We start from the raw sequence: 11,315 nt of genomic DNA, 5'->3' as shown, positions 1-11,315 counted from the left end.
TCAGGAAAAATCGAAAATTAGTCAGGGAAAAATCAGGGAAGACTCATGGAATTTTGAAAATATTTAAAAATGGTAGATAATAGTAAAAGCTGCTGAAAATGTGAAAAATTGGCTTTCTTCAAAAATTGGTTTGATGGCTGGCTCGATTAATTATTTAAAAAATTTTAAAACGTAAATAAACACAAAAATGATTGCAATAAATATTTTAAAATTAATTTTAGTTATATAATTTTCGAGATTTTTTCTACCTGAAAGTGAAAAAACGTGTATAAGATCACATTTTTCTGCATTAAAAGTTATAAATTTACATGTAGTTAAAATGTTTTTTCGAGCGTGAGCCTGTTTCAAGTTTCCATGTAGAAAAGAGGAGGATTTTCAGTTATGAATAACGGACTCGCCAATCCACATAGAAAGCCTCTTGCAGGATCCTTTGGAAAGATATTCCTTGTAAGGAAATCCGTGGGTGATGTTAAGCGTAGGCCAGAAACGAGCCAAATATCAGAATCAATTTCGAAAATATTTTAACTCAAGACAACCTACCGGCAGTTTAGTTTTTTGCTTGTGAAAAGATGTCTGTTTTCAGAAAATTGATACTTCTGAGTGCTATCGTCACCGTCTGTTTCGCAGAAAATTATGGTAAGTAAAAATATTCCAATTAAAACAAACTGTTCTCAATACTTCTTATTCCTTTCAAGTTACAAACATACCATTCTTATAAAGGTTTGTAATATTTTTCCGAAACCTTCTATTGAAATATTTAGACAAAATTATGAGCAAAATTTTAAAATTTAGACAAAATTATGAGCAAAATTCTAAAAAGTCAATAAACATTAAAATCGGGTTCGTAAACTCTACTAAAACCTTACTGAATTTAAAAGCTTAATTTCAATCAAAATTGCCAAAAAAATTCCTTACAGAGGAAAATGGATCTAACATAAACATAATATTTCTGCTGAAATCTCTTTTCAACGATGCATATTCTGTTTGCGTTTTTGAAAAATAAAACACAATTTTCAACTTACTTTTATTTCTGCATAGTTTTTAGTTTTACTGAATCCTCATTTATTTTACGAGTTTGTCCGAGGTTTTGACTTTAGAAGTTATAACGGCAAAATTTGAATCATATAGAAAATTTTTTAACTTTCTTAACCTCTTTTATTAGCGACATTTAACAACATTTTTACATTCTCATCAAGAGAAGGTATTAGATTTGTGTAAAATTTGCCCCCCCCCCCTGTTTTTGTCAAATGTCCACGTTTTGAGACCCCCTGAATGCGAAAAACAGGTTTTTACGAATATGTATGTCTGTCTGGCTGTGTCTGTGTGTGTATTCTGTGTGTCTGTAGATTTTTAATTTGTCAGCACGATACTTGCGAAAGAATTGACGGATTGGATTGGCCTTTAGTTATAGTCTTTGAGTGTCCTAAAATAAAGGTCTAGTTCGTTAGCCAGCCATTTTGGATAAATATTCAAAAAGTGAGCGTATTTTGAAAATTTTTGAGGCTATTTTTTTAACAAATTTCCAAAATTTTCTGTACGGATATTCATAGTATTCAAACAGACGAACAATTTATCCTGATGACTTATTAAAAAAAAAATCAAAAATTACCAGAGTTATAGCAGTTAACAAATTCCAAAGAACACACTTAAATGAACATTTTATGCCAAAGAACGCGCGAGATGAAAAAAAGTGAAGAGAAGAAAAATGTTGCTTTTTGAATGCCCAACGAGATTATCATAACAACTTTTTGAATTTTCTTGATAAATCAAAAAATAAATTCTGACAGCATTCAAAATAATGAAAAATCCAAAAATTACATTTTTCGGCCAAACTGTGCAAAATACAGTAAAAGATAAATACACCAAAATTGTGCATTTGAAAAAGATCTACAAATTTGTTATTAACCACTTTTTGATAGAATGCGTAGTTTTGGCTTTAATTATGAAAAACGTGATTAACAGTAAAAAAATATGCCTGCTGCGTGGGCAGTTTCTTACCACTACTTTCGTCTTTTAATTTCTTTTTCGTCTCGTGTGTGGAGATTCAAAAAATTTGACCTCCCTAGTTTTTGTCAGAAGTTCCACGTTTTGAGACCCCCTGAATCCGAAAAACAGGTGTTTACGAATGTGTCTATCTGTATGCCTGTCTGTCGTCATGTCTGTCTTTATATCTCTCTGTCTGTCTGTGAGCACAATAACTTTTGAAAAAATTAATCTTTTAGATTGGCTTTTGGTACATCCTTTTAGTGTCCTAAGCTAAATGCCAAGTTCGCTAGTCAGACATTTTGGATAAAAATACTAAAAATGAGCCCATTTAAAAAATTTTAGAGTACACATTTTTTCAAGACCCGAAAATTCTGTGTACAGTCGTTCATAGTACTTGAAAAGAAAAATGTTTCTTTTCGATAGCCCTACAGGATTATCATATTAACTTTTTGAATTTTTTCGAAAAATTCAAATTTTAACCGTACGATAACTAATTAAAAATAAAAAATTGCATTATGCGGTCAAACTATGCAAGATAGGAAAAAAATAAGACAAACATTTTTTACTTTCTCATCAGAGAAGGTATCAGACATCTGTAAAATTTAACAACTCGCCCCCTCTCCCTAGTTTTTGTCAAATGCCCACGTTTTGAGACCTCCTAAATCCGAAGAATAGGTTGTTACGAATATGTATGTCTGCGGTCTGTCTGTATGTATTGATGCCTGTCTGTCTGTCAGCACGATATTTTTTTTACTTTTGAAAAAATAATTCTATTAGATTGGCCTCTAGTACATTCTTTAAATGTCCTAAACTAAAACTTAAGTTCGTTAGCCAGCCATCATGGGTAAAAATTCAAACAGTGAGCGCCTTTTGAATATTTTTGATACCATTTTTTCAAAATTCAAGAATTCTCTGTATGTATATTCATAGTATTTAGAAAGTCGAACAATTTATCTGATGACTTTTTTCATAAAATTAGAAATTATGAGAGTTATAGTATTTTCAAAATTCAAAAAAACACACGAAAATGAACCTTTTAAGCCAATTAACGGACGATATGAAAGAATGACAAGAGAAGAAAAAGTGTGATTTCTAAATGCCCTAGAAGGTTGTCATAACAACTTTTTGAATTTTCTTGATAAATCAAAAAATAAATTCTGACAGCATACAAAATAATGGAAGATCTAAAAGTTAGATTTTTTAATGCAACACTTTCACAGTATTTAAAATAGTCTCAAATATAATAATGCATTTTCAAAAAATATATATGTGTGTGTGTGTGTGTGTGTGTGCATACATTTCATTTAGAAGTTAAAAAGAAAACATTGGAAATCAGCAAATTCAGTTTATGGAAAACCGACAAAAGTTGCAATAAAACGTTGAATAACCACATTTTTTTAAAAGATTGCGCATTTTTTTAAACGGAACAATGAAATTTCGCATGTTTTAATACTAATGCAAGTTACGAATTATAATAATATACATTTATGGGAATTATATAAAATATCCGGGATAAACTCGAGTGGGAAGCACGAGATACGTGATGAGAATGTGTTCGTTAAAGCCAAAGAAGCTTTAACAAAAGAGAATTCACAATCACCAAATCACTATTGTCGATACTTTCATCTTTAGTTTTAAAAAGTCTGTGCAGAAAAATCGAGCACGTAGCGCGAGGTAAATACAATATCAAGCGCGAGATAAATATATTATAGAGCGCGAAGTGTGAGAAACCACAGTCGCGCGCCCAAGGCGCGCTCAAATTTGCGAGCCGCGCGCGCGGCGCGCGCCGAGAGTTTGACCGCAAAGCGGGCAGATTTTTTATTTTTCACTATACTTAGAACCGTTTTTGACAATGAAATAACAGTTTATAATTCAGGTTGTATTTTTGTTTACTGATGGTTTTTCTCATTTAGTTCAGTTTTTAATTTGATAAGATCACAATGCAAAATTATTAAATCTTAACTATTTGCTATTAAAAATTCCTCAATTCGTAATATTTACGGTTGAACATTCATTAAATTAAGATGTTTACAGTATAAAATAAATAATATTTTTTACCGTTCTTCGATATCTAGTTCAATTTTGACGATTTACACTGGATGCTTCTACAATTTTCAAGGTTTGCAATTTAAGATTCTTCCATTTTGAAAAGATGTATCAATCAAAATATTTTAATTTGGAGGACTTTGAACATCAAAAGTTTAAAATCACAAATCTTCCAAATTAAAGAATTGGCAGATGTGAATCATTATATAATTACAGAACATTGAACTGTAAACATTAAAACTTGCTTAATTATTATTTGTAAATTTTTAAAACTGAAAATAATTTATTTTTAAATATTTACAATACAAATTTCTACAATTTCGAAGAGTTAAAATTAAAAATTTATTTTATGTTGAAAAAAATACATTTGAAATTTATTCAATTTGCAAAATTTATATTTTAAAAGTATGTAATTTTCAAGTTAAAAAAAGTTCCTTTTGAAGATTTACAATAAAATAAAAAATTTTTTAGATTTGAAATTGAAGACTCTTCAATATTTAATGCATATGATAGATAATGATACAATTTTGAACACTTTTTTAAAATAGTTAATTTCAGAAGATTAAAAATTTTCTTACGTATCAAAAAGAATTGTATGGTATTTACTTTCATTTTGGCCATAACACTATACTACTTAGGTCCCTTTTTTACAAACGGTTTCCATAATCGATTAACACAATTAATATAAAAATTGATATTAGTAAAATTGTTATAAAAATAAAACATATCCTCAAGTTTATTATAATGCTTTCACAGATTTGAATAGAAGTTGTATTTGTAAAATATTTTTACTAATTTAATAGAAATTTTGATTTAAAAATGTGTGATCCTTGAGGCAGGCTACCCAACTTTTCAAACAGTATAAAGTGTAGTATATTCTTAGGGGCCCGAATCCTTTAGCATTATTTTTGGAGAAATAATCAATTTTATTTCATGCCCCTGAAAATATAGACGATCAAATCTCGAAGAGTATAGAAGGTGGCTGGCAGCTAGGGGCAATTTCCTTCCTTGAAAAACTTGTACCGGCGCAGGTGTACAGAAGATATGCACCCTCTCAATTTCAGTAAGTTAAAATACAAATTTATATATTGTCATATTCCAATCAATTATTTAAACATGAATTCACTTTATTTTTTGACTATATACATTAAATATATTTTATTTGCGATTTACATTCAATTGAAGTGTACATTTTCTCACAAAAATGAATTGATAAATTTATTAAGAATAATAATTATAACAGGAATCAGAGCGCAAAAGGAGCTCAGGAAAGAGAAAATAGCGTCATTTTTTCGCAAAAAGGGAAAATATAATAAAGATAAAAGATTTATTTTTACATGTAGAAAATAAGAAATAATCTTTTTATAAGAAGTCAAGATCATTTTTTCTTTTAAAAAATACCGCCGTGATAAATTAAATCGTGATACTTATAAGTCTAATTACATAATTATTTCCAAGAATTGTTATTTCATTCGAAAAAATAATTTAAGATTTAACGTTTAATTTAAATCTTAAATATTTTAGTTTGAAATATTTGATATAAAAATTTTGTAAATAGTTTATTGGTACTATTTCAGGTTCTAGTTTTTTTTAACAGTGCTTATTTTTAAAGAAATTTAGTTTTCAGGACTTCAAACTAGTTGCACGTGTATAGTGACATTTTCTTTACAATATATTGTGTTTTGTTTATTTATAAATAAATCCTTAAATTGTTTTAGTACATATTTATTTGATTATTTTCATCATGATTAATAAATCAATTATTAAAATTTGTATATGAATTTTGAAAGGTTAAATTAATTACGAGGGGTTGTTAACACGCGAAGTTAGAAGTACATTTCTAATGAAATATCATAAAATCTCCTGAAATCTCTTAAAATATCTAAAGTCATTTTAAGTTACTTGAATTTACTTAAAGTCACTAACTTTATTCACTTGAAATTACCTAAATTCATTTGAAATCATTTGATTTCTCCCGAAGTCACTTGAAGTCACTTGAAGTTACTTGAATCCTCTTGAAGTTACCTGGAGTCATTTTAGTTCATTTTGAACTTACTTGGATTCTCATGAAGTCACTTGAAATCTTCTAAAACATCTGAAATCACTTAATCCACATGAAGTTACTTGAAATATTCTAAAATATCTGAAGTAACTTGAATTCACAAAAAGTCATATGAAGTCTCATGAAGTCTCGTCAAGTAACTTGAAATCATTTCAATTAATTTAAAATCACTTGAATGAATCATCTTGAAGTAACTTAAAATCCCCTGAAATATCTGAAATCATTTGAATTCACATGATTTACGTGAATGCACATGAAGTCACTTGAAATCTCTTGAAGTTACTTAAAATCTCTTGAAGTCACTTTAAATATTCTGAAATATCGGACATCATTTGAATTCATATGAAGTCACATGAAGTCTCATGAAAAAACGTAGTCACTTAAAATCATGTTAGTTCATTTGAAATCACTTGAATTCTCATTAAGTCACTTGCAATCTTCTCAAATATCAGAAGTAATTTGAATTCCCATGAAGTCACTTGAATTCTCTTGAAGCCAGTGAGTCTTCTGAAGTGACTGAAATATCCTAAAGTATCTTGAAGTCAGAAGTGAGTGTAGACCCCATCGGTCAAGCTTTCAACCGCTCGATTAACTATAATAAGCAATTCTGTAAATTAAAAAAATTAAACATCAGAGAATTTCCGCGTAATACAAATATTGAATTTTCAAATGTAGTATATTTAAAGAGAAAAGTGCAAGTTTTTCGAGAACGGGAGAAAAAAGGGGAAAAAAAGGAATACACAGGATAATAGGGGAATGACTGTGATCCCTGTAATAATATCTTGGTCTCGAAAGGTAAATATATTTAAAATAACAATAAATATTAAATAATAATTTTTTTCAGACAAAGGTGTCCATTATGTGACAGTTCAGTGTACTCATACTGCGGAGAAAAATTATTACATGACGCTTGTTGCTGTACCGACCCGTACATCCACGAATTACCCCATCAGTGCAGACTTGCAGATTGCAGTTTCCTGCACTCAAATTCGTGTCGCGAACACAAGTTAATTGCAAATTGTTGTTGCAGCGACGAGTATCGGAACCTTTTAAAAAGTTTAAAAATTTAAGAACTACAAATTCGGAGATTATTACATAAATATAGGAACAAATAGGCCATGATCAGAATAAAAAATGTATTTCAAATTATGAAAAATAAAGAATTTTAGACTTAATAATTAATGTAATATTGCTTTTAACCCTAAATTAAATATAAAATAATCACGAAAAAATGTCTATGCATTCTAAGTAAGAATTAAATTTTTTATTTACATTTTTAAATTTGGTTAATAGTACAAACCGTAAAGTTTAGTAAATCAATCGTAAAAAATTATGGAAATATAAAGTACTTCATTTTTTTAAATTTGCACAGTCAAAAAATAAACTATAAATAACAAAGATAATAAATAAATTAAAAATTTTCAACTTTAAGCTTAAGGGCATGTGATACAGTTTCCCCGGCTTTTTCCACAAAAATGAAAATTTTTAAACACTGAATTCGGAGATGCTATAAAATATCATAACGGACGTCCCCGGACACTTTCTTGAGGGATAATAGCAAAAAATTGTATTCTGTTAAATGAAAATGTTATGCATATGCATTATTTTGAGGTTACGTCGTTTTTCATCTCTGCCTTTCCGATAATCTGGAAATTATTTATGAAATAAACGTTTTTGATTGCCTGCAAACAAGGTTAGTTCCGGGAGATTAGTTACTATGTTTATTTGTAAGTCCAAAGTTTTCGTCCAAAAATATTGTGTAGTTTGGAAGTAACGCTCGGGTGAATTGTAACACACATAACCTCGAAATATTAACGCACGTTGTTAGCAATATCAAAAAATATTGATAAAAAAAACACACAAAAAACTGTGTGGGGACGTCCGTTAGCATGTTCGCTATCATTTTCCAGATTTTGAAGGCAAAATATTTCTTATCCTAGGAAAAAAGCCGGGAATTTAACACTGAAAAAATCGATACTATTTCCTGAGCGCTAAGTAAATTAATCACATTTTGCATAATTAAAACTTTCTTGAATTAACCGACAAAAAAAGTGTGTTGGGACGTCCTTTAGCATGTTCGCTATCATTTCCCAAATTTTTAAGAAAAAATATTTATTATTCTCGAAAAAAATCCGGTGGAACCTAAAACTGATAAAATCGACAATTTTCTAAGTATCGCATGCCCTTGAATTAACTTAGCATAAAACTGGGGAAGGGATTGGGTGCGAATGAATTCCCCCCTTCCCTTTTCCAGCTCGAAAAATTACAATTTTAAATACAAAATTTGATTTATCTGATTATTCATTGTATTTAATTTTTTTGTATTAATTTGTAATTTTTGTAGTTGTAAATTTCTATTCTTAAATTGATCAAGATGAAAACTTTACTTTGTCTATTATTTAAAAAAACACGAATGCTTCTTCTATGAGAAAGCGAAGTGCTCGTGAAATGATCACGATGCAAATATAAATACAAATAAAGACGGAAAGTTCCATCTACAATTTCAATATCATTTGCATATGCGTTGATTTTTATTATTACTTTTCTACAAATGAGATGGTCTCTAATTTCTCCAACCTCAACTTCTTTATCCATAGAAGACAAAAATGTTTCTATTGTGTTGATAAGTTGGGTGATGGTCAATTCCACCCTGGGTACCTGTGAATGGTTCCCCCACCACACGGCTTCCCCTCACTCAGCCGAACTGCTGCCGTCGATCCTGGTTACTGGGAGTCCTGTGTACCTAATGAGGAATAAAAGGCTGAATATAGCGTTTGGTCAATTTATTACTTAGTAATTTATAAATATAATATTCGGAATCTGCAAATTATAACGATTTCAACAATATGTTATTTGACCTCAAAAGTTGGCAATTAGAGAATATATTAAATAAAAAAATATGTATTTAGTAATATTTTACAGCAATATTTTACTTATTTTCGAAAATTCCGGGGGCTAAAATTTGGCCACATTTGAAAACTTAATAACTAACATCATAAATATATGTGGTTGAAGTTCTGAGCGTTCAAATGAAGAATATTTTTTACTAATGACTTTGCAAACTAGGAAAAGTGCTAACATGTTTGTTAATTTATATTGGAAATAATTTATTATTGAAAAAGACCGCATGAAAAAAATTTGCATGGCTCAAGCATGGCAAGACACTTGGAAATATCTGGCTAAAGCATGGGTCACGGCTGAATGGCAACAGGCACAAGCCTTGCTCCTGTCCGTTTCCCATGCTTAGGACACGCTAAACAAAAATTAATATTCTTAAGAACATGTAAGTGTCAGAGAAAATGAGCTTGCATTACAAAAGAAAATCTTAGGTTCGCCAAAAGCCGCCACGTCTCTAAATGGTAAGTTCACTATCCGGATGCACTGGGTCGCACAACAGGTAGTTTAGCACATATTCTACGAGAACTTAAAAAAATTCAAATTGTGCCAATTGCCAAAATAACTACCATTAGTGAGTCGTGGATCCGGATGCACCAGATTGAGCACCAGGTAGTATAATACGTATTCTCCGAGAACTTTTAAAAAATTTAAATTTGGTGAATAATGAAAATAACTTCAAATGGTGAGGCGACGACCCCGGTGAACCAGGTTGAGCCCCAGGTAGCTTAGCATGTATTCTACGAGAACTTTTTTAAATTTTAGATTGTTCCAACAGCCAAAATTACTTAAAATGATGAGTCAACGATCCGGGTGTAGCGGGTCGAGCACCAGATAATTTAATACGTATTCTACGAGAATTTTTTAAAAATTTAAATTTTGTGAATAATGAAAACAGTTCCAAATGGTTAGTTGACGACCCGGGTGCACCAGGTCGCGCCCCGGTATTATAACACGTATTCTACGATAACTTTCTCAAAATTTAGATTGTTTCAACAGTCAAAGTAACTAAAAATTGTGAGTCGACGATCCAGGTAAACCAGGTCAAGCACAAGATAGTTAAATACTGATTCTACGAGAACTTTTGAAAAATTTAAATTTTGTGAAGAATTAAAACAAATTAAAACGATCATTCGACAACCCGGGTGCACCATGTCGCGCCCCAGATAATTTAGCACGTATTCTACAAGAACTCTTTCAAAATTTAGATTATTCCAACAACCAAAGTTACTGAAAATTGTAAGTCGACGATCTGGGTACATCAGATCGAGCACCAAGGAGTACAATACGTGTTCTACGAGAACTGGTGCACCCGGATCGTCGACTTACAATTTTTAGTCCGAGTCGTCGATTGACCATTTGGAATTGTTTTCATTATTCACTAAATTTAAATTCTTAAAAAGTTCTCATAGAAAACGTTTTAAACTACCTCGTGTTCGACTTGGAGCACTCGGATCGTCGACACACAATTTTGAGTAATTTTGGCTGTTGAAACAATCTAATTTTTAAGAAAGTTCTCGTAGAATACGTGCTAAGATACCTGACGCGCCCTGGTGCACCCGAGTCGTCGACTGACCATTTGGAAAAGTTTTCATTATTCACTAAATTTAAATTCTTAAAAAGTTCTTATAGAAAACGTTTTAAACTACCTCGGGTTCGACCTGGAGCACCCGGATCGTCGACACACAATTTTGAGTAATTTTGGCTGTTGAAACAATCTAAATTTTAAGAAAGTTTTCTTAGAATACGTGCTAAGATACCCGGGGCGCGACCTGGTGCATCCGAGTCGTCGATTGACCATTTGGAATTGTTTTCATTATTCACTAAATTTAAATTCTTAAAAAGTTCTCATAGAAAACGTTTTAAACTACCTCGTGTTCGACGTGGAGCACCCGAATCGTCGACACACAATTTTGAGTAATTTTGGCTGTTGAAACAATCTAAATTTTAAGAAAGTTTTCTTAGAATACGTGCTAAGATACCCGGGGCGCGACCTGGTGCATCCGAGTCGTCGATTGACCATTTGGAATTGTTTTCATTATTCACTAAATTTCAATTCTTAAAAAGTTCTCATAGAAAACGTTTTAAACTACCTCGTGTTCGACCTGGCGCACCCGATCGTCGACACACAATTTTGAGTAATTTTGGCTGTTGACACAATCTAATTTTTAAGAAAGTTTTCGTAGAATACGTGCTAAGATACCTGGGGCGCGACCTGGTGCACCCGAGTCGTCGACTGACCATTTGGAAAAGTTTTCATTATTCACTAAATTTAAATTCTTAAAAAGTTCTCATAGAAAACGTTTTAAACTACCTCGTGTTCGAC

The 11,315-nt window shown here is 31.0% G+C and overlaps 1 protein-coding gene across 1 annotated transcript; it reads left to right on the top strand.

Moving 5' to 3' along the window:
* The first annotated feature begins 411 nt into the window (after positions 1-411).
* On the top strand, positions 412-7,234 carry LOC117180794. Its single transcript, XM_033373302.1, has 3 exons — positions 412-636; positions 4,984-5,095; positions 6,939-7,234. Exons 1-3 carry the CDS (start codon positions 570-572, stop codon positions 7,162-7,164), a joined length of 405 nt encoding a protein of 134 aa, XP_033229193.1. The 5' UTR covers positions 412-569; the 3' UTR covers positions 7,165-7,234.
* The last annotated feature ends 4,081 nt before the right edge of the window (positions 7,235-11,315 follow it).

This window comes from Belonocnema kinseyi, chromosome 9 (assembly GCF_010883055.1).
Source record: "Belonocnema kinseyi isolate 2016_QV_RU_SX_M_011 chromosome 9, B_treatae_v1, whole genome shotgun sequence".
Classification (NCBI taxonomy): Eukaryota; Metazoa; Arthropoda; class Insecta; order Hymenoptera; family Cynipidae; genus Belonocnema; species Belonocnema kinseyi.
This window is presented reverse-complemented; position numbering and strand designations above follow the sequence as displayed.

Coding starts and splice junctions, on each gene's coding strand:
- LOC117180794 (XM_033373302.1), top strand. CDS start 570: ATGTCTGTTTTCAGAAAATTGATACTTCTGAGTGCTATCGTCACCGTC. Junction 637..4,983: donor CTGTTTCGCAGAAAATTATG/GTAAGTAAAAAT, acceptor CTGAAAATATAG/ACGATCAAATCTCGAAGAGT. Junction 5,096..6,938: donor TATGCACCCTCTCAATTTCA/GTAAGTTAAAAT, acceptor AATTTTTTTCAG/ACAAAGGTGTCCATTATGTG.